Below are 25,274 nucleotides of genomic sequence, written 5' to 3' on the forward strand. Positions count from 1 at the left end.
CCAATCAGACGTAGATTTGGTCTTTTCACATAATCCCATATATCTTGGAGGCTTTGTTCATTTCTTTTTACTCTTTTTTCCCTACATTTCTCTTCTCATTTCATTTAATTCATTTGATCTTCAATCACTGATAATCTTTCTTCCAGTTGATCGAGTAGGTTACTGAAGCTTGTGCATTTGTCACGTAGTTCTCGTGTCATGGTTTTCATCTTTATCAGTTCTTTTAAAGTCTTCTCTGCATTGATTATTCTAGTTATCCATTCATCCATTCTTTTTTCAAGGTTTTTAGTTTCTTTGTGCTGGTTACGTAGTTCCTCCTTTAGCTCTGAGAAGTCTGATCGACTGAAGCCTTCTTCTCTCAACTTGTCAAAGTCCTTCTCTGTCCAGCTTTGTTCTGTTGCTGGTGATGAGCTGCATTTGGAGGGGGAGATGCGCTCTGATTTTTTGAATTTCCAGCTTTTCTGCACTACTTTTCCCCCTTCTTTGTGGTTTTATCTGCCTTTGGTGTTTGATGATGGTGACATACTGATGGGGTTTTGGTGTGGGTGTCCTTTCTGTTTGTTAGTTTTCCTTCTAACATTCAGGACCCTCAGCTGCAGGTCTGTTGGAGTTTGCTTGAGGTCCACTCCAGACCGTTTTTGCCTGGGTATCAGCAGCGGAGGCTGCAGAAGACAGAATATTACTGAACAGCGAGTGTTGCTGTCTCATTCTCACTCTGGAAGCTTCGTCTCAGGGTGTACCCAGCCGTGTGAGATGTGATGTGTCACTCTGCACCTCGTAGGGGGATGTCTCCCAGTTAGGACCCACTTGAGCAGGCAGTCTGTCAGTTGTTCTCAGATCTCAACCTCTGTGCTGGGAGATCCACTGCTCTCTTCAAAGCTGTCAGACAGGGACTTTTACATCTGCAGAGGTTTCTGCTGCTTTTTGTTTAGCTATGCCCTGTCCCCAGAGGTGGAGTCTACAGAGGCAAGCAGGCCTCCTTGAGCTGTGGTGTGCTCCACCCAATTGGAGCTTCCTGGTGTCTTTGTTTACCTACTTAAGCCTCAGCAATGGCAGGCACCCCTCCCCCAGCCTCACTGCTGCCTTGCAGTTAGATCTCCGACTGCTCTGCTAGCAATGAGGGAGGCTCTGTGGGCGTGGGAACCTCCTGGCCAGGTGTGGGATATAATCTCCTGGTGTGCCATTTGCTAAGACCCTTGGTAAAGCACAGTATTAGGGTGGGAGTTACTAGATTTTCCAGGTGTTGTGTGTCTCAATTTCCCTTGGCTAGGAAAAGGAATTCCCTTCCCCCTTGTGCTTCCCAGGTGAGGAGATGTCTCACCCTGCTTCAGCTCTCACTGGTCAGGCTGCACCTGCAGACCAGCATCAACTGTCCGAAACACCCCAGTAAGATGAACCCGGTACCTCAGTTGAAAATGCAGAAATCACCCATTTTCTATGTCACTCACGCTAGGAGCTGGAGGCTGGAGCTGTTCCTATTCTGCCTAATGATTTTCAAAAACCATATAATCATGGTCTTTATGTCTGTATGCCTTTATATGGGCAAACTAGCTATTGTACCTCCTTGTATGAGTTTGTCAAGATATTATCTATCCTTTTCTGTACAGTATCTTTATGAAGTAACTTAGTAATGTATCTTCATTCTTAAGAATAATGACTAATTTTTTTCTAATATACTGAATTCTTAATTCCTTTAATAATTTTTGCTCCTCTGAAATTCTCCAACTTTTCACAGTTCTCATGACAAACAAGGACCACTACCAAAGAAAAACAGAAAATGAAGGCATGTCCAAGGATGGCATTATAAACCATTCTGAAAGATATATTAGTGTGATTTTTCTTTTTAATTATTAATGCTCAACTTGATAACATTTTAAGAGTATAGGTCTTCTGTTATTTGTAGTTATACTGTTTTACCAGTTTATACAAAACAATCATATTTGTGTCTCCAAAATCAATAATGTTCAATCCTTTGATTGACCATTGGCATTCTTTAAGACTTTTTTCCAGAATAATCAATATATGATATAATAAAGTAAAACTGCTCTGATTTTGAGACATCATGCTCTTTGCACTTTTCTCCTTTAGTGCCCCTTGGGTACTTTATAAAATATTCCTCACAAAGTGTGATCAGCTTTCCCAAACAAGTGACAGTGTTTGATTGATTGACTTAGTAACCTGTTTCAGACAGTTTCAAACCAATTTTGTTTCATGAGGGACTGCCAAGTTAGAAACTGCCCTCCTACAAATGACTAAAGCCATTAGGCAAAATATAGAAAGTAACTTTTTTTAGGTGTAGCAGATAGAATAGGATTGTTACCCTTGAGAGATGACAAAAAAGTGAGATGAGCTCAGGATTTCTAGCCGGAGGCAATTTCCAGCCTGGAAATATAATTCAGTTAAAAAGACAGAAATCTGAGTTGGGGGAAGCTGAAGCAGTTAGATTTTTAAGGGCAGAATTATAGAGAAAAGGGAGCTATGAAGACAAGAGCATCCAGATATCTGCATAGGGAGCCTTTTGATTATTTGTCTAAATAACAATCTGTGTATGCAAAAGGTAAGCCCCAGGAGGTTAAGAGAGAACCACTTTCTACAATGGAAAAATTACTTGATATAAATAAGATAAAAATTCCTAGAGTTCACACAGGACCAGTAATTACATGAGTTCTTTTCAGCCTCATTGAAATAATGAGACCTCATTGAATACATGCTGAAATTAGAAGAGGCCACAAAAGGGCCACATCTTATAAGTAGAACTAAGTTAACCATAGAATAAAAGTATTTTTAAAACTCATTCTATAATAACTTTCTAAAGTCTCAAAGGATCAACCAAATCTACAAGTAACCCACTCTCTGTCATACAAGTCCAATGATTTTTAAATGAATACAACAAAATCCAATACTCAACAATAACTAATATCTAGCCTAGAATCCAAAATCACTAGACATATTAAAAAGAAAAAAAAAAATTCACGACCTATATCTAGTCAATTGAAACAAATCCTGAAATGACAGAAATGATAGAACTAGCAACTAATAACATTAATTATGAGGGGAATCCAAATGAAAATCACAATGAAATTAAAATACATTGGAATGGCTAAATTTTAGAAATTGAAAATGCACAAGGAACCATACAGCAATGTTCATAGGAGCTTTATCCAAAGTAAATAAGCACTAGAAACAATTCCAATATCCAACAACAGGGAAATGGATAAACAAATTGTGGTATATCCATAAAGTCAAATGCACTAAGTAAAATGGAATGAACTAATGATACACACAATAACTTGGGTAAATTTCAAAAACATTATACTCAATTTAAAAATCTAGACCAAAAATTTCCATTTATATGAAATTTTTAAAAGACTAAATCAATCAACTGAAGGAAAACAAATCAGTGGTCAACAGGCTGAATGACAGGGAGCAGAAGTGAGTGAAAAGGGGCATAAGGGAAGTTTCAAGGGTGGTGGAAATGTTCTGTATCATAATTGTAGTGGAATACATAAGCATATACATTTGTCAAACTGCACACTTAATATGAATGCATTTTAGTTCATGCAGCCAAATAATACTTGTAGAAAGTATTTTGTGAGTATATTAGCATGTATTGAAATCTGATTTATATCAACAAGAATACAAAGATAAATGTCATAAGTATGCTTTCTTTGTGTTCATAATGAAGTGAAGTGAAAGACACACAAACACATACATATGTATATATTGTATTCACTCACTCATTCTTTTCATTATTCAAAAGCATAGTAATTGAACATTACTTTAGGGTAAATTATTACAAGCATTTAAAGCAAAACCCTTGTCCTCCCTGCCCTCAGGAGCTCACAATCTGGCACTAAAATAGAGATCAGAGAAATAAGAGAGTATAATGAAAGAAAAGATAGATTCAAGTAGGCACAAGAATTTAAGAGGCAGCTATGATGGAGGACTCTACCTTTTGTCATCTTTGTAAATGCTCTCCCTCACCAGCTATAAATAAAGAATACATTTTTAGGTCTTGATTTTTGTCAAATATGAGCAAAAATTGTCTTCTTATAATCTTCAAAGAGTTGAATACATTATAAATAGTTATTTTTCATGGTTGAAAGCCCAAGGTGATGGCTTCAGATGAAAAAATTCATAAAATATGCTTCACTTGCTATTTCCATCCTAAAAGCTAAGTATTATTTTTATCATTCTTTATATTTTAATTTCTGAAGTGGGAAAATGGTGACTTCCAGGCTTATGGCTTTACATAAATGAATTCCAAACAATTTCATTTTTCTGTGGCAATTAACCCATATCAATGCTTTTCAAACTTTTTTTAAAAAACAGGACACTTTTGTCAAATCAAATAGTACACGGAGAAAAATGTAAAACAAGTAAAAGCCAAACTGTTCCAACATCTACCCCAAACAAACTCTGCAGAGCTCTGTTTAAAATCACTTAGCTCCATAATCAAACAACAACATTAAAACTGAAAAAAAACCCACATTCATTTATTTGACAACACATTAATTTCCTCAGTATTCTATCAGGTAGGCAACAATAAGCTGTGAATGCTCCATGTGAGTTTCATTAGCATTGCTTCATTCCATAACTGCATATAAATCAATGATTATCTGTAAAGTCTACTATGGTCAATGCAGCTAGCCCTGTAAGTTTATGTGCCCTTTAAAATAACTCTTATATACTAATCTTCTAAAACAAAAATAAATGTAATTTTCTCAAAAAAAGTTATTAAGACTGATAGATCTTCAAATACAAAATGAATAGTTTTCCATTTGGATGCTAGTCCTTTCTACATCTGTTTAGGCTAGACATTTCTAAAAGAAAAATTATCTTATGAAATTCAGAATTTCAACTTCCAGGCCCCATCTAAAAGAGGAAGTACAGGAAAAATCCAAAATGAGAAAACACTAAGAGACTTCTTAAAATAATTTTGAAGCTGGAAAAATATTCAGAACAAGTTTGGATGTGAGTACAAATGGGATTTTATTTTATAAAAACTGGCTATTTCTTCTGAGCTTACTTTTGAAACTTCACCTGAAAATGAACTTTATTCTGTTTAACATTGCAGACTGAATTCATAAATGACTTTGTCTAAATTCATATGTTCAGCATTATGTCTTATTCTACATTTCTAATAAAAATGATGGACACTGTGATAGGGGCAAGAGGGAGAGAAATTCTAGGCAGAACAGGGCAGATCCCCAGCAAAAGTCCCACTCTCAAGCCAAAAAGCCTGAAACTGCAGCCCAAAGTGAGAACTTATATCCCTGTTTTCCCACTGGAATGTTGTCCTTTCCTAAACTATGCATGGCTCCAGCCCACCCCATCTTGTGCCTATGAAGACCCCAGACTCAGCTGGCAGAGAGGAGAAGAAGCTGGACACTGGGGACTATGCCTAGACATCGGAGAGTAAAAGCTTGACTGCAGGGGGACAGTTTGACAGCATAACTTTGGAGAAGAATTTGATCAGAGATGGCCAGACTTCAGGGGAAGATTGCTATCCTACCCCATCCCCTTTTCAGCTCCCCTTCCCACTGAGAGCCACTTTCATTAGCAATAAAATCCCCCACATTTACCATCCTTCATTTTGTTCATGCAACCTCATTTTTCCTGGATGCCGAACAAGAGCTCTGGAGCCACAAGTGCAGATACAAAAGGCTGTCACACTGGTCCTTTGCCCTCGCTGGTAGAGGGCAGCCACCTCACGCAATATGGCAAAGGGCCCGCTTAACTGTTAACATTTAAGCCATCTGCCAACAGCACAGCTAAACGAGCAAGAATTCAAGAGGCAGCTATGATGGAGGACTCTACCTTTTGCCATCTTTGTAAATGCTCTCCCTCACCAGCTATAAATAAAGAATACATTTTTAGGTCTTGATTTTTGTCAAATATGAGCAAAAATTGTCTTCTTATAATCTTCAAAGAGTTGAATACATTATAGTTATTTTTCATGGTTGAAAGCCCAAGGTGATGGCATCAGATGAAAAAATTCATAAAATATGCTTCACTTCACAGGTCTTCTGGGACTTTGGGAGTCACAGACATCCCTGGCTGGATGCTGCCGCAAAGATTTTGCTTCTGCTGGTGCCCAAAAGCCCTGACTCCGGCTCCTGCACATGCTCACCTGCGAGCTCCCTCCCTCAAGGGGTGGATGTCATTATATTTGGACACAAGGTCACCCTGCACATGATAAAGCTATCAGAAAGACAACTCCTTTCTTCTTCCATTTACATGGGGGTTATTACAACTAACACATAGCAGTAGAACTGAGATTTTACTCCAGATTCTTCTGGTCCAAATCCCAACTTCATTCCCCTATTTCATTCCTTCAAACATTCATTCAACAAATATTATGTATCTAGAAATCTACTATATGCCTGGCACTCTGGTAGGCAGCAGAAATATTAAAAATTAAACACAGAAGCAGGTCTTTCTCTTGTGGAGTTTACAGCCTAGAACAGCAAATGCACTGTTATTATTATACAACATGATAATATGAAGAGAGAAGGACAAAGGTCAGGCAACTTTCTCAAATTTAGTTGGTGGTTGGTTATTGCAACAGGTGCTAGAAAGTTTTCCAGGAGTAAGGAAGAGCCCATTTAAAGTCTCAGAGGAAAAAGCATGATATATCAGTGAAAGTTAAATAAACAAAAAAACAAACAAAAAACATTATAACTGGACCTACCATGATTCACATCTACATTAAATTTGGCCATCCCCTAGTATGGAATTACCTGCAATTATCAATCTCCTTTTTGTACTTTTGCTTTATGTTCTATCCTTTTTTCCATCAACCTAAGTTTTTATGGATTCTTCTAGACCAAAGTGCTTCTTTGTGACTTCCAAAATGTCCATTCCATTGTTGGACTCCTTGTGCCAAATCTTTACTGAAAACTCAAGATATCTTCTAACCCCAAGGAAAATATATCCCTCATCCAGGCTAGTCTCATCTCCAACAACTCTATTTGATGAAAGTTATTCATTATCCTGCACCCCATATATCTTAGAGATTGAACCCAGAGCAGCCTTTTCATTCCTCACTCCTGCCTGCTCCACAATGGATACAGCTCTGCTCCTTTGAGACTTGTACCACCTCACTTTATTGCTGCCTCACCACTGTTTCCTCATTTATTGAAGACTCTGTTTCCTGGCTCACTGTCTCTCCATAGCAAGTCTTATTGTCACTACAGTGATTTCCACATTCAGATAGATGGCCTATCCAACTCGTTGACCTGTCAATGACCTCCTCAACTCTTCTAACTCTCCTCACTGCTCCATTTTGCCCACACATTCCCAAGGCCAACCAATGAACTTGCCATCAGCTGGGGTTGCTCCAGACATCTTACTTTCTCACAACAATCTGCAAATCCTCCAGCCTCTTTACTCAGATGCTTCCTCTACAACACTTTTGCACCATAAGAACCTGCCCTATATTTACTTTTGCTCAATATTGAATCCTTAAAGTCTAACACATAGTAAGTAGGCCTCAACAATTTTATGGAATGAATACATAAATAAATGAGTGAATTACTGACTTAATATTAAAAATATAAATAAATGAGATAATGGTAAGGAGACAGTCAAAAGATCACATGGGTCAGGCAAGGTGATTCACACCTCTAATCCCAGCACTTTGGGAGGCCAAGGTGGAATAATTGCTTGAACCCAAGAGTTTGAAACCAGCCTAGGCAACATAGGAAGATTCCCTCTCTACAAAAAATTTAAAAATTAGCTGGGCATGGTGGTGCACACCTGTAATCCTAACTACTCAGGAGGTTGAGGTGGGAGAATTGCTTGGGCCTGGGAGGTCGAGGCTGCAGTAAGCAGTGATCACACCACTGCACTCTAGCCTGGGCAACAGAGTAAGATCCTGTCTCAAACAAAACAAAAGGCCATATGGTCAGAGACTAAGCAAGATACTAGGAAAGGAAAGGATTGGTTGACTGGGACAGCAATTATGAAAATAGAATGGAAAGCATTTTACCAACTAACTAAATGTGGACAGCAAATGAAAAGAGGATGACTCAGGACACTTGAGCCTGGATAACTGCAAGACTTGTGGTAATATCAAGAGCAAAGAGGAATACTAAAAAAGAACATGTCCAATGAGGAGCTTCTATCTTACAGGTATTGGGAGAATAGTCAGATTAAGATGACCAAAGGGCAGTCTGAATATAGGATGATAGCTGAAGCAGCAATCAGGGCTGAAGACTTGGACATCATCTGCACAGAGTAAAAAGGAAAGCAGTAAGATCCATTCATTCAAAACATTTAGTTAGTAACTATTAATTGAATACATGCCAAATATCAAACACTGTTTTAGGCAAAGACAAAGGATATGTAATATAATATTAGATAGAAGTATTGTAAAAATGAAGTAGATAATGGTGTTGAATGCAGACCCCAAAATCATCTACAAAATATTAGCAAATCAAATCTAACAGCACACCAAAAAGATAATACATCACAATCATGTGGGTCTTATTCCAGGGATGCAAAGATGGTTCAACATCCACAAATCTCTAAATACACAAACAAACAGAATTAAAAACAATAACCATATGGTCATTTCACAGATGCAGAAAAAGCATTTGACAAAATCCAAAATCCCTTCATGATAAAAGCCCTCAACAAACTAGGCATCCAAGGAACATACCTCAAATCAATAAAAACCATATGCAACAAACCCACAGGTAACATCATACTGAATGGGGGAAAGTTGGAAGCATTCCCGCTAAGAACTGGAACAAAATAAGGATGCCCACTCAGCACTCCTATTTAACATAGTGCTGAAAGTCCCAGCCAGAACAATCAGTGAAGATTAAACAATGAAAAGCATCCAAATTAGAAAAGAAGTTAAATTACCTCTGTTTGCTGATCACATAATCTTATGCCTAGAAAACTCTAAAAGACTCCTAGACTTGATAAGCAACTTCAGTGAAGTTTCAAGATTTCAGAATATGAAATCAATGTACAAAAATCAGTAGCATTTCTATTCATCAATAACATTTAAGATGAGAACCAAATGAAGAATTCTATCTCAATTACAGTAGCCATTCAACAGAAAAACAAATACTGCATGTTCTGACTTATAAGTGGGAGCTAAATAATGAGAACCAATGGGGACAAAGAGGTGAACAACAGACACTAGGGCCTACTTGAGGGAGGAGGGAGTGAGCAGAGAGAGGATTAGGAAAAATAACTATCAGATACTATGCTTAGTACCTAGGTGACAAAATAATCTGTATACCAAAACCCTGTGACACAAATTTGCTTATACGAACCTGCATATGTACCTCTGAACCTAAAATAAAAGTCAAGAAAAGGAAAAAATAGCCATACAAAAAGTAAAATACCTAAGAATATATTTAACCAAGGAGGTGAAAGATTTCTACAAGAAGAATTACAAAATACTGATGAAAGAAATTATAGATGACATAAACAAATCAAAAATCATCCTGTGCTCATAGATTAGAATAATCAATATTGTTAAAATGCCCGTAATGCCCAAAGCAATATGCAGATTCAATGTAATTTCTATCCAACTACCAATGTTATTTTTCAGAGAATTAGAAAAAAAATCCTGAAATTAATATTGAACCAAAACAGAGCCTTATGGCCAAAGTAATCCTAAACAAAAAGAACAAAACCAGAGGCATCACATTACCTGACTTCAAATCATACAAAAAGACGAGCGTGGTACTGGTTAAAAAATAATAATAATAATAATCTATAGATCAATGAAATAGAATAGAGAATCCAGAAATTAAGCCGCATACCAACTGATCTTCAACAAAGTCAACAAAAATATACAATGGAGAGAGGACACTCTATTTAATAAATAGTCCTGGGAAAACTGGATAGCCATATGCAGAAGAATGAAATTAGAACCTTTGTATCTTTTACAATATGCAAAAATTAACTCAAGATGGGTTAAATACTTAAATGTAAGAGCTGAAACTATAGAAATTCTAGAATAAAACTTAGGAAAAGCTCTTCTAGACCTTGATCTAGGCAAAGACTTTCTGACTGAAGACCTCAAAAGCAAATGTAAAAACCCAAAAATAGATAAATGGGACTTAAACAAAATACCTCCTGCAGAGCAAAAGAAATAACCAGTGGAGTAAACAGAAAACCAAGAGAAAGGGAGAAAATATTTGCAAATGATATATCTGACAAAGGACTAACATCCAGAATCTAGAAATAAACAACTCAACAAGAAAAACAAAAAACAAAAGTGGGCACATTAAAATGTGGGCAAAGGATATGAACAGATAGTTCTCCAAAGATATACAAGTGGCCAACAAACATGTGAAAAAAATGTTCATCATTACTAATCATCAGAGAAATGTGAACTAAAACCAAAACAAGATCCCATTTTTGACCAGTCAGAAAGGCTATTACTAAAAAGTCAAAAAAGAGCAGATGTTGGCGAAGATGCAGAGAAAAGAGAATGCTTACACGCTGTTTGTGGGAATGTAAATTAGTGCAACCTCTACAGAAAACAATATGGAAATATTGCAGAGAACTAAAAACAGTACTAGCATTTGACCCAGCAAACCCACAACTGCATATCTACTGAAAGGAAAAAAAAATGTTATACCAAAAAGACACCTGCACTCCTGTGTTTATCATAGCACTATTGAAAAAAGTCATGGAATAAACCACAGTGTTCATCAATGGATGACTGAATAAAGAAAATGTGGTGTATATACCCCATAGAATACTATTCTGCCATAAAAAAAAGAGTGAAATCATGTCATCTACAGCAACGTTGAGGGAATTGGAGGCCATTATCTTAAGTTAAATAACTCAAGAACAGAAAATAAAATACTGCATGTTCTCACTTGTGAGCAGGAACTAAACAATAGGTGCACATGAACATACTGAGGGGAATAATAGATACTTGGGACTACAAATGTGGGGAGGGTAGTGGCGAGGGTTGAAAAATTACCTACTGGGTATATGTTCACTACTTGGGTGTTAGGTACTCTAGAAACCCAAACCTCACCATTATGCAATATCTCCAGGTAACAAACCTGTACATGTGCCCCCATAAAAGTAATTTTAAAAAGTAGGATAATGTGAATAGGACAGAAAATGAGGGGTGTTCTTTTAAATAATGCTATCAGGAGAAAGAGGCATTTAAGTAGATAACTAGATGACTTAAGGAAAGGAGTTATCACCAGAAACAAAGGAATAATTGAATCGTAGTATCAAGAAATAGAGTAAGAATAGAGGTTAGCCAAAATTGGGAAATACATTTGGGATAAGAGGAGTAAGAAGTATCAGTAAAGGAGGCAGAGAAGGAATAGAGATCTGTCAGGAGAGAACATCATATCACAGATACTCAGGGCAAGAGGTTTCAAAAAAGCAAAATGATCAATAGTGTCAAATTTTACACAAGGAAATGAGGACTGAGGCAACAGTTATTGTAATACATGAAGAGAACAGTTCTAATTGAGTGAAGAAGGGAAGGCCTGTACTTAAGGAAGAAGCAAAACAGAAAGTAGAATTTGGTTCATGATTTTGCTTCTGGACAGGGGAGACTTGATCCCTCTCCTCAGAGATTCCAAAATCTGGCATCTTGAGACATCATATCTATGTCTGATTTGTTCTTACATCATCACAGCTCATAGCATACAGTCTTGCTTATAAACCTGTAACAAGAGTATATGAGGTGTGTTTGAAATTTTTTTTGTTAGTGGAAATGTCTTCACTATTTTTATTTTAAAAATAATACCTACACAGTAAACAATAAGATAAGACATAAAAGAAAAAATACTAAAATTATCCATAATCATACTATCCAGTGATTGCCATTATCAACATTTTTAGGTATGACTTTTTCATTTGTCTAGAAATATGCATACATAAATGTAAATGAATATATTTTTAAACTGCAATCTTACCAGACATATACTTTTAAGAAACATTGTTCAAATTAATAATTTTACTTGTTTTTATTAATGTATTATTTAAATTTATTGAATATTATAATATTATTGCATTAATTTGTTAATTTAATAAATATTATTTGAATAAATAATAGCCAAATTTTCACAAATGCATTCACTAGTTCCTGAAGACTTTCTTCCTTTCTGCAGATGGCACTGATACTCAAATTTTAAATGGTTTAACTATATCATGTGTCTTTTTCCTAAGTTCATAATAAAAAGAAGTTAATGAAATAACCCAACAATCATATTTTAAAGTACATAAGTTTCTTGAGTCTATTTAAAATTATGACTAGAATTCTGAATTTTTTTTTCCTTTCTCTTCATTCAATCACTCATACCAAAGCTGTTTAAATTTTATGGTATATTACTTTAAAGTACATTTTTCTTCTGGGGTCTGCAACAAGAAAGAGAAAACCATTTGTAATTTTTGTCACAAAGCCAAATCATGACCAAAATATTACAATGGAGCTCTCAAAAGTAGCTCATACCATCTCTCAAAAGATTTTGCTTTTATAACCCTATTACAGTCAATTCACTCTTGGAATGCATAAGGAAACCTGGAAAATATACGAAGCATGGACTCTGTTTCCATTTATTTATCCTGGGTCATAAGGAAATTTCTCAAATAAAACTTCCCTTACTTTGACTCCTAACTCTTTCATCTCCCCTTTGCTATTGCAGAATCAGAAGCCAAAACCAGATGGTCCTTGATGAATATTTTTAGGTTGAACCAAATGCAAGCAATGACAAATCATGATATATGCTTGGTATTTAAATGGCATTTGCAACTCAATATTTTCATGGAACTGCTTACTGCTTCATTAGATAAGCTCACTGTTTTCAAAGCCATCCATTGGTTCATAATATACAGAAATATTTAAAATAAGACCTTCAGTTTTCTTCATACTTTGTATACTAAATGCTTTAAATTGCTTTAAAAAAAATTCATGTTTTTTCCAAAGGTTTAAATTATCTTTAATTGATACAATTATTTCTGCTAGAGATAATAGCCAAGAGTTTCCTACTTTAAAACAGTATGTACCTGCTGTGTTTAGTACAAAAGTTACAATTTTTTCTTTCAGATGAATAGTAATTATGTAATGGAGTTCCTGGGTAGGTAATTATGAAAAGTAAGTTACATAAGTTATATAATTATATAAGATCTTCTATGTCTAGAGATTAACAAGAGGCAATTTGGCCCAAATTATTCAATTATCATTATTAAAGAAATAATACTATTGTGTTTTCCCCTCAATTACATAAATGTAAGGGCAGCAGGCAATTCTTGTTCAGCAGAAAAGATGTAATAACAAACCGTTCGCATTTTTCTACTTTCTGAGAAGTAGTTGCTTATTATTCAATCATAGGTGCTTTTTAACAAAAAAAAAAACTTGAAAAGGAATATCTTAAAATTAAATATATAAAATACGAAAGGAAATATCCAAATTGTTGAGGCTGTTGAAAACTGCTCAATAGAATTTTATTTGTCTCATCATTGATGCAATTTTTTTATGTTCCCTTGTGTTCCTTTGCAGTTCCCAATGGGTAAACTCTTCAAGAGATCACAGTCAGCAATTTCAAAGGCTAACAAGTTGTTTCAGTTTTAAATATCAAGCATTTGGGACTATTTTTCTCAATTCAAATCTTTAGTTGCCACCACAACTCCAGTAAAAATAAAGACCAAATGGGGAGAACAGGTACTCTCTTTCGAGACAGTGTGGATTTTTCATGAGATTTTTCAAAGACTTTGAGGTTGACACAGTAACTTTTTGGTAGTTAAGATTTTTACAAACCCAGAATTAGCTATGCAGGTAATTGACTGATTCAGTTATCTCTAACATCTCATAGTCAAACTTGATATTTTATTTAGCTTCTAATCAAAATAGAGTCAGCTAAACAAATAGGTTTATTTCTTTTTCTATCTGATTTGGTCCTGTTGAAAAGCATCTAACTTATTGGCTAGTGTTTATCCTTAAGTAACATTTCCTTCTTTTCTAAGAAATATTCCTTGAAGCATTTATATAAGCTTCTTTCTCCTTAAAGATAGGTCTTCTGTGCTTTTTTGGTATTTTAGGAAGAAGCTTTAATGAGTGATGTCCATTCTGTTTTCTGATTTTTATATTATGGATCAGATACCATGGTTGTCTTATGGGATAATACTTTCATACTGAAACTTACATTTCACAGGCAATGAGTTCTGTTGTATAGAGATGATCCCACTGCACATTGCAGAATGTATTGCTGCAGTTTATAACTAGTGCTTCAAAACAGTTCCCAGAGCCCATATACAAAATCATGAAATGAAAGATAGGCACTCTCATTTTGCAGGGTTTATCCTTTTAAATCATGTATTCCCCACTCCCCATCCCATATCTGGTCCCATCCCCTGCTGTTTCAGACTGCAGGAGAGCTCTGCTTGACTTCTGGTATATTTTTTCTAAATGATATTCTGTTGAGAGCAGTCATCTCCATCCATCCTTCCCCCAACATTTGTGAGAAATATTTGTACTCTTTAAATGTCATTACAAAAACTGTTCACATGCTCAGAAACATACAGGCAAAGATAATTTTTAAGCAATTTAGGACTTCATGTTTTATTTTATCTAAACAAATGGAAACATGAAGTACACATGGCTTCATTTAAGTATATTCGTGACCTATAAGCACTCCCAGGTGCCTGGGAGTGAAAAGGTAACTATGTGACTGGAACATTAGCATTCCTAGCACATACTCATACAGATAACATGTCAATCTTAGCACAAAAAAAGAGAAAGAAAGCATTCCACTGAAACTGAAGTTCAGGGATGCATTCCTTTTCTGTTGTGTTTGTGGATGTGGAGACATACATTTATTTTAAAGAATCGGCTCTGAACATCTCCATTCTATTTTCCACAGGTGAATTCAAAGAAGGGATAAGTGGAAACATTTACACATTGTTTCCACACATTTCCTGTACCTCTCTAGAACATTATAGTTGTCCCTGATACATTTTCAAATTTCAGAGGAAACACCCGTTTCTACTTATTTTCAAGGTCAGCAGTAAGGTTTTGTTTTTAGAATAATTTCTGGAGTGAAACTCGGGAATGGGGAAAAAACAAAATGGCAGATACCTCATTTTAGAGCACTAATTGTCCAAAACCCCAAGTTTCAGAGTCTCATTATTGAGCCATATGCAGAAAGCTAAAGTCTAGTCCTAAATGGTCTAAAGTCTAGTCCTAAATGGCCATTAGCCAAAATAGCAGGAAGAGGCTATGCCAAATTCATACCCCAGCAAAGTTTACCGTTTTTTCTAATATAAGTATTGAACTCAGGGAAAAAACTAACAAGAGAAATAAGTCCAGTACTCTCTAATCTATGAGGCTTTTCATTGCCAGGATTTGAATTTTTCATGGATGTGTTGCAAATTGTCACTTTATTTTCCTGGGTTCAGTTTATTTCCTTTGAAATACCTAGTAAGCTCAACTCTCCTCTTCCTATTAGAAAACCAAAAAAGATCACTAGAACATTTTGACTAGCATGTATCACTAAATAAAAATAATAGCAGTTAATATTTATCGATATGTTCTAAACCCAACAACACTATGAAGTAGGAACTATCATTCTCTCCATTTACAGATAAGGAAACTGACACACAGAAAATATCTAAGGTCATATGACTGGGATATGTGCCATGGTCCCAGAGCATTAGTCTTAACTACCACACAATACTGCTTGTGCTGAATGTTTTCTGCTTGCCCCTCCAGCTTCATTCTCTAATAATCATTTCCATCTGACTTTGCACCCTGGGGTGCCGATCTTTTTTTTTTTTTTTTTTTTTTTTTTTGAGACAGAGTCTCGCTCTGTCACCCACACTGGAGTGCAGTGGCGCGATCTCGGCTCACTGCAACTTCTGCCTCCTGGGGGCTCAAGCGATTCTCCTGCCTCAGCCTCCCCAGTAGCTGGGACTACATGTGCATGCCACCATGCCTGGCTAATTTTTGTATTTTAGTAGAGATGGGATTTTGCCATGTTGGTCAGGATGGTCTCAATCTCTTGACCTCGTAATCCGCCTGCCTCGGCCTCCCAAAGTGCTGGGATTACAGACGTGACCGCAGCCTGGGATGCTGACTTTTATGGAACGCCTCAACAGGGCTCCTTGGTGCCCTAGCTTCCAGTTGGATTTGGGAAAATGAAAGGCACCAGGAAATAGGAAGGGGTTGGGTACATATTCCCCTGGTTCCATTGTTATAGAGCTTCAGTTACTGATACCCTGGCTCTGTAATAGATAATTACAGAACTAATTATTTATTGAAATGCTATTTATTGCTTAATTGTACATTTGAAAACAACTTAAAGAGTGTAATTGGGTTGTTTGTAACTCAAAGATATCTGCTTGAGAAGATGGATACCCCATTCTCCATAATGTGCTTATTTCATATTGCATGCCTGTATCAAAACATCTCATGGACCCATAAATATATACACCTACTATGCACCCACAAAACTTTAAAAAATAAAAAAAGAAATGTTTTTATTGTAATGTTAGCATCTATTGGAATCAGACCAATAAAACAGGCTGGTAAGATTTTTTCGAGGGAAGGGAATGTTACAGGACATGAGTTGGGGGAGGTGGGAAAAAGGATAGGGAAGCTCAGGACAAGCGAATTATCTAAATAACAGCGGGTCTTTTGTGTTAGCTTCTTTGACACAGGGATATAGCATCTGTAAGAAACTTTGAGATTTCCAGCTTGGACTTTTTCTTACACCAAAAGGAAGCATTAATTAAATCAACTGACAACGGACCCAGCATATAAATAAAGGAGTAACACTGCAATAGTTTAGTTCCTTGTCTGTATTCAAAGGTGAATTAAGGACATCCTTGGATGTATTGTAAATTGCGTTTCCAAAATGTAATACCATACAGTGATTTATAGACCACTGATGCTTGGCCAAATAATTTCTTCACTTTGGTTTCCCTTTTATGTTAAATAAAGATGAAAGAGTCCTAGATTTTCTACTTAATCATTGTTCTTTTAAAAAAAAGAAAAAACAGAACGCAGTAAAAACTTTACTTTAGCTCAAGAGAGAGTTGATGTAAAATATATCCCCCAGGTTAAGAAACTGATTAAATAGGTTAAGAGAGTAAAATATAACACTACACTTTCCTTTAGAAACAGTAGATGAAAAGTCTTGAGTAAAATGAAAGGACTCAGTGCATGTGTGGCTTCCCTGCAGTTCTTGTGTCTATTAAATGTGAAGATTCCAGTATAGCATCTATTTTCCCTAGAGTTCGTAATGTTTACATAATAGAATAATTTGGAACAGTGAGAAAAAAGAAATGACTAAATTACATGCCAAAATTTTGCAAATCCAATTTTAACACTGTCACAATGCTTCCTATTAACCAAATCTTCCATGGTGGTAGCTTTCTTTAAGGAATATATTGACTTATACAGTTCCAATAGGAGCTTCACAATATTTTTTTTTTTTTCACACACATTGAAAACCGTCCAACCTCTTCCTGGATTCTCCTACTCAGATTTATTTCCCAGTAACAATCAGGCATCTAATTTCTAGCAAACATGATGGCACAATTTTCCTCACTTTAAAAGCATAATACCAACACTACCAGTGTTATAATAACACTAGTTAATATTTATTGGGCACTGCTCTGTGCCAGACCTTGTGTGGAACATTTAAGTGCATTATCTCACTTAACCTCAGAGCAAATTTCTGAAAAGGATAATTCTATTGTCTCCATTTTACAAACAGGAAAACTGGGACTCACAGATCCCATGTCACAAAGAAATAGACAAGTTTTATCATTTAGGATGCATTTACTTTAAGGTAACTGAATACTCAACTTAAATTGGCTTGAACAAAAAGATAATGTCCTGAACTCTGATGGTTTAGCAGTAGGATGGGTTTGATTGTTGACTTAATCCAAGATACTCCTAGCTAAAATTCCTTTGGTCTCATTAGCCCAAAGTAAATGAAACATCCTTTCCTGCACCAATTAGCGAGGTGGTAAGAATTGCTATGATGGATAGATAAATAAAGGCTCAGCCCTATTGTCAGCATCAAACTCTAGTTTATAAAAATGGACAACTTTAGCAATGCTTCTTTCTAGTGCTATTCTGCTAAAGCTAAATTTAAAGATTACAATATCAGTTGATGATCCAGGAGAGAAACACTAACAACAAGCCAGTGGGTTAAGTTTCTGTAATATATTCATATTTATAAAATTTTCTGAATTTACACCAAATTTTTATAAATTATTATTCTTACAAAGTATCTGGTAATTGTCAGAATTATTAAAAATTATTAGAACTATAAAAATTATGTATAATATCATGCTGTATTAGTCCTTTCTCACGTAGCTATAAAGAACTGCCCAAGACTGGGTAATTTATAAAGGAAAGAGGTTTAATTGACTCACAGTTCTGCATGGCTGGGGAGGCCTTAGAAAATTTACAATCATGACGGAGGGGGAAGAAAACACATCCTTCTTAGTGGCAGGAGAGAGAAGTGCTGAGTGAAGCAGGGAAAGGCCCCTTATACAACCATCAGATCTTATGAGAACGCCACTCGCTATCATGAGAAAAGCATGGGGGAACCATCCCCATAATCTAATCAACTCCAATGAGGTCCCTCCAATGACATGTGGGGATTATGGGAATTACAATTCAAGATGAGAACTGATTGGGGGATGGCGGGGGGAGACACAGCCAAACAATATCAGATGCCATTTAATAAAGGTTCTAGGGCTTATAGTTTCTCTATAGGGCTTAGTTTCTCCATTTAACGCACTATATTATTTCAATTTTATGTAACTCAATTTTCCTTGGTTATGTGGACATAAATGGAGTCACATTCCCAGGACACACTTTTGTTGTTGTTGTTGTTGTTGTTGTTATCTGGCTCTGAAACCCACTACCAATAAAGTCCTATGGTTCTCCTTAAATTTAACCCCATTTGTTTGAGGAATTTTTTTTTTTTTTTTAAGATGGAGTCTCACTCTGTTGCCCAGACTGGAGTGCAGTGGTGTGGTCTTGCCTCACTGCAACCTCCACCTCCCAGATTCAAGCGATTCTCCTGCCTCAGCTTCCCGAGTAGCTGGGACTACAGGTGCGTGCCACCATGCCCAGCTAATTTTTGTATTTTTAGTAGAGACAGGGTTTCACCATGTTGGCCAGGCTGGTCTCAAACTCCTGACCTCATGATCCACCTGCCTCGGCCTCCCAAAGTGCTGGGATTATGTGTGAACCACTGTGCTCAGCCTGTTTTGGGAATCTCTAAGTGGTGTCTGACTATTCACAAACACACAAACAGGTCCCATTGAGCAACTATTCTTTCAAAAGCTTAGATGCCAGCCATGTGTCTTCTTGCCTCTTTTATAGTACTTCTGCTAAGAATGGCCATGTCCACTAGGCATGGCATACTCAGCATACGGACCCCGACACTATCTCTCTCCACTGCACACCAACACCACCTCCCACCCAGAACCTCACAAAACTCTAAGTAAGTGATGTACAAGCTAATGTAAGAGAAAATGATACTCTTCCTCACTTAAGTCCCACTTAATGCTGCTCACTATACCCTAGAGTCTTACAGAATTCCATGTTGAAGACAATTTCTATCAGCAGCTTTTCCTTCTTTAGGTTCAAGTACAGTATATGGGATAGGACAAGGAACCCAGTGTCTGAGAGAGCCCTGCACTGTTCCCCAAACCCTTTCTTCCCAGGTTCCCAAATTCTCATGCAAACATTGATGCAAATTAACTGTTGAGGGCTCACTGTGTAGTCATCAGATCCTGCCCAGGAATTTCTGAGTCACTAAAGTGGACACAATCTAAAATCAAGCCATAACCCTCTCTAAAGCTGTTTCTTCCAAGAATACATTTTTTAGATTAATTTTACAGATCTATGTATTTCAATATGTTGATTAAAAAATTTTTCACTAGATTGCTTCCTCTAGAAATTTATAATGTCCTATTAGTTCTACCTTGATATAATAAGAACTCTTAAGCTATAAGAGAACTAGTGAACCATTTCATTTAAGACACAAAGGAGTCTGTCATGAAATTAATAGAACTTGTAGAGATACGGTAACCACAGGAATCAAATGTGAATTACGCCATGGCACACGTTTACCTATGTAACAAAGCTGTATATCTTGCACATGTACCCCAGCACTTAAAAAAAAAAAATAGGACTAAACAAAAAATAAAATAAATTTTAAAATACCCTTATCTTTGTATTGGTATGTTCCTAGAAACTTAAATGAGAGCCAAATATATAAACCGGTTTAAAATAATGTCATTATCTTGAGTGAGGCCAAGGAAAGACAGCAAAATGGACAAAGAAGAAATTATGGGCCGGGCACGGTGGCTCATGCCTATAATCCCAGCACTTTGGGAGGCCGAGGCAGGCAGATCACGAGGTCAGGAGATCGAGATCATCCTGGCTAACATGGTGAAACCCTGTCTCTACTAAAAATACAAAAACATTAGCCAGGCATGGTGGTTGGCACCTGTAGTCCCAGCTACTCGGGAGGCTGAGGCAGGAGAATGTCATGAACCGGGGAGGCAGAGCTTGCAGTGAGCTGAGATTGTGCCACTGCACTCCAGCCTGGGCGACAGAGTGAGACTCCGTCTCAAAAAAAAAAAAAAAAAGACAATTAAACCTATCTAAAGGAATTTTCAAGAAAATACTGGCCGGGCACGGTGGCTTAAGCCTGTAATCCCAGCACTTTGGGAGGCCGAGACAGGCGGATCACAAGGTCAGGAGATCAAGACCATCCTGGCTAATACGGTGAAACCCCGTCTCTACTAAAAAAATACAAAAAACTAGCCGGGTGAGGTGGCAGGCGCCTGTAGTCCCAGCTACTCGGGAGGCTGAGGCAGGAGGATGGCGTAAACCCGGGAGGCGGAGCTTGCAGTGAGCTGGGATCGGGCCACTGCACTCCAGCCTGGGTGACAGAGTGAGACTCCGTCTCAAAAAAAAAAAGAAAATACTAAATTTTCTTACATTAGAATTTTGCTCAGTAATTAACTTTTACACATTCTACTTCAGTAACCAGTTAAGCCTCATTTTAATAGTCATATGAAAGTTATTCATCACAAACACAAATTGACCTTACTGAACAACAAAAATTTTTGATTCCCATAAAATTAAACAGTTAAATTAAATTTAACAGTTTGTTGCTATAAGTAATACAATCTAAAAATTAACATTAAATATATCTACATTACTTCACATTATTCAATGCCTTTATTGAACTGTGGCCTAGGAGTAATACCTTTTGGTTAAAATTGTTTTTGAAATCAAATCTGTCATAATTAGGCTGGCCTAACCGATTTTGTTAAGGCAGCTGGTAATAAAGTAGATTTCTTTTATTAAACTGACCTCATTAACTTGTTTTTTGTCCAGATGGAACACTTGACCGGAGCTTGTAGAGGCAATTTCTTCATAGACTTTATATCCAATATGGGTCCTGTCATCACAATCTCCAGTCAGTACGAATACCACCTATGATTTAAAAAAAAAAAAAAATTCAAACAGTGTAAAGGGTTTCCAGAAATTAAAAAAATGTATCGAGTACCTATTGTGTTAACACATTACTAGGCAAGTAGAATATGTGAGTGTGTGTGTGTATATGTGTGTATATATAATTATTGATTTTATACTCTGTTTAATAGTGAACTCAGATAGGAACATAGTGATTTCTATTTCAGAAGTGTAGGCTAAAAGCTGTAGAAGTAGAAATGAGACCATGACTATGCTAGATCACAGAATGGCCTCAATTCCTCACCCCTCCCTGTATCACTCAGTCAAAAGATTCTGAATTTCTTCTTATAAAAGAGGTAGAGCTTATTTTGTCATCTTTGAATCTAAGCTTGTCCATGTAACTTCCTTTGGCCTATACCATGAGGCAAAAATGACATTCTACAAGGTCTGGGCTGAGACCCAAAAGGGCTTATGTATTTCCATTTGCTCTCAAGTGTTTCTGCCATGGCCATGAGAAGGACATGCCTAAACTAACTTACTGGTCTCAAAAAGAGGGTAAGACAACTATGAGGCAAAGCCAGGTCTCCTGACAGTCAAGCTTAGATAAGCAAAACCCATACTATTCCCCAGACACACCAGTGAGCAAGCCTGGCCTGGATCAACTGAGCTCTGTGAACATGTGAGAAATAAATGCTTATTGTTTTAGACCATTGAGTGTTTGAAAAGTTTGTCATGCAGCAATAGCTGATACAAAGAATAACTCTGACTCAGGCATGATTCCACGTCAGAGATAACATTGGAATATAAGCCTTTTTTGGTTAGGCCTATGTTTTGTCAGTTATAAGGAAAAAATGGTAACAAGTACCTTAATTTATCCCCAATCATGTCTTCTCCATACTGAAAAACAAGGCATTCATATGCTATGTATAAATATCACATATATGTTTAATATGTTTAAATTAGATGACATATACATATTGGAGAACATACATGTGGATAGTCATAATTTTTATTGACCACATATGGAATAGTCAAAGAAGATAGGCAATCTCTTACCTACTGCATTTAGACATAATGCAGTATGTTGGGATTGATTCTTACTCACTTGTGACTGTTTCTGTTGGATAAGTTGCAGAACCTCATGGGTGAGCCGGTAATCTTTGGACCGAGCATCAGTGAAAACATAGATGAAAGAACCAGGAAGAGAAATTTCCAAGGCAATTTTTATAGCTCCGATACTCATTTCTGGACAATCACCACCACCCTGTTGAGTGGAGAGAGAAATTCAATTACCTCATCAGCAAAAACAATTGAATATTTTGGTTATAACAAGGTACTTTGGGAGTTTTAGAACTGAGCAAGTTTTCACTTTTATTTTCTGGCAGTTTGGCACTTTGTTCAAGAAGGGATGGAAGAGATGTAAAGTGATATGAACTAGAAAAATGCTTACTTAGGGATAAGTTAGAAATTCACCCAAAACACACAAACTAATAGCTATATAAGTTCAAAATTAAATGTCTATTTACTCTCCCCTCTCTTACATGATGATCTCATATACCCCCTCTTCTCTTACTTTTTCTCATTCTTATTTTATGACCTTGCTTATTGTATTGAGAAGACAGGAGCAATTAGAAGAGAATGTTTATAACTCCCACCACAATACCTGTTAACCTACCTGCAGAAGCAGCCAGATGCCTGCCTTAATCGTGAACCACTTGCTTGCACTCATGGCTGTGCACCCATGGCTAAGGCCAACTACTTACCCGGGAACTAATCAAGGTGATCTCTCTACTCCATCACACTGTTTACTAAATCTTTCCAGCATGGCATGTCTCTATACTCCTTCAAACTTCTGCTCACTTCGTACCTGTCAGAGAAGCTTTCCCTGACTATCTGACATAAAATGCATTCTGTTTGTCATTCTTTTCACTCTGACTCTGTTTCATTTTCCTATTAACCCATGATCTGTGTGTTTTATTTTCTACTTGAATAGGCTCAATACGTATTCCTAAGCAAAAACTGTTCCCATCCTCAGAGGAATTCTTGTCATGTTTATTTCCTTCATAATGATGTGTATTTGTACATGAAATTGTGAGCTTGCTGTATTTACAGTTTTATGCATTATATTTTAGAATTACATCCTGTTTGGTTCCATGTCATCAGCATTGTTTAAAACCACAGGTTTGAATAATGGAATAACATTCTATTATGTCTATATTCCATACTTTAGTCAACCACTTCTCTGCTGTTGAAATATTAGTGCTCCTTCCAATTTTACTTCTCCATCATAAATGGTAGATAGATAGACAAACAGACAGACAGACTGATAGAAATAACTATAGGGCCAAGGGAATGGACTTTTGATCAATATAATTTGAGCGATTAATAATTGCTGAACACCTGGCTAAGATGTGGTCATCCAACAAATAAGGTAAAATATCCTGTCCTGAAGGAGTTCAAGGCCTAGAATAAGCAATCATATAAAAAGCAGGGCAGCTTGGGATCATGTGGGCTTTATGGCAGCAGAGTCCAACAAGTAAGAGCTCTTTCTCAGAAAGAAAATAGTTATTCCATGAAAGGAGTAAGGCTTTATCATTAAACTCTGGAAATCCTATTTGATTTTCCTATTGGGTCTTTCGCCAGGCTCCAACAGTCTCATATTCTGATACAGATACCATGAATACCATAGATCTAATCAGGGTCATAAGAACCAAGTATTAGAATAGTTTACAATGTAGCTAGCCTGGATGAAGTAGAGAATCTTTTCTTGTACTGGATCCCAATCAAAACTTACAGTTTTTGAGTATTATTTGTTAAATAGGTTGAAACAGCGCATCAGCTGTTAAAAAAATGACTCTAAAACTGAGAGACTCGTTAAATATTCGGTCACTTTCTTAATTGCATGGGGCTAACAGATGTAGGAGCCAGATCTTCACTTTGGAAAATATACCAGCAATAGATTCCCCAAAATTTTATTGAGTTAGCAGTCCTTTCTCTTTTTTCAGAACTTATCTCCTACCTTCTATCACTTATATGCATTTTCGAGGCATTTAGTTTAACAAATCACACTGCTCTCAACAACTTGTATATTTGTATCTTTTGACCGTACTTATCTCTCAAGTTCTAATTTTACATTTTCAATTTCTTGTTAGACCTCTATTCCTGGGTGTTCTATAGGCATCTCCAATTTAGTGCATCTAAAACAGAACTCATATTTTCTGCTTTGTCATCCCTATTTTGTTTACAGTACTATCTGCATATTTAGTTTCAAAACCTGAGTCATTTTTGACTCCTCCTTCTACTTTCATCTAATCAGTGGTCATTCATTCAACTTAAATCTGTCCCTTCCCTTTCTCTTCACCTCCTACTAGTCACTTTTCTTAACACGAATTTTATACATGTACAGACTCCTATCTGATTTTCTGCTTTTCCTTCCACTTTATTTTGCCTGCAGTAAAAAGCTATATACATCACGTTCCTCCTTAAAATATTTCACTACTTGTGTTGGATCAAATAATCTTTCTAACTTTCCATCTCCTGTTGCCCCTTCTCCACAAATTGCTCCCTTTAAGCTGAGATTACTTTCTCTTCTTTTAATATTCCCCTGGCTTCACGCCTTAATGCCATAACAATTTTCATTCAAGTAGTCTTTCTACTGTTCTATCTCTACCACCAAACACTTCTCAACAAAACATGCGTGCCTAAATTCTTCCATTATTGTATAAGCTCATTGATGGCAAGAAACTGTGCTTTGCTGAGTCCTTGAATGTTCAGTTCATAGCACATTTCTGGCTTAAAGTCATCACTGACTAAATAT

The 25,274-nt window shown here is 36.6% G+C and overlaps 1 protein-coding gene across 1 annotated transcript in view; it reads right to left on the reverse strand.

The window, feature by feature from the left end:
- The window catches only part of HMCN1 (hemicentin 1), a 452,346-nt gene that overhangs the window by 300,962 nt on the left and 126,110 nt on the right, over positions 1 to 25,274 (reverse strand). Inside the window, exons 3-4 of the mRNA XM_025362857.1 lie at positions 22,563 to 22,721; positions 21,356 to 21,478 (exon numbers count right to left, since the gene is read on the reverse strand). Coding sequence (XP_025218642.1) covers positions 21,356 to 21,478; positions 22,563 to 22,721 — 282 coding nt within the window. The remainder of the gene's footprint in view (positions 1 to 21,355; positions 21,479 to 22,562; positions 22,722 to 25,274) is intronic.

The sequence above is a fragment of the Theropithecus gelada genome, chromosome 1, assembly GCF_003255815.1.
Source record: "Theropithecus gelada isolate Dixy chromosome 1, Tgel_1.0, whole genome shotgun sequence".
Taxonomy (NCBI): domain Eukaryota; kingdom Metazoa; phylum Chordata; class Mammalia; order Primates; family Cercopithecidae; genus Theropithecus; species Theropithecus gelada.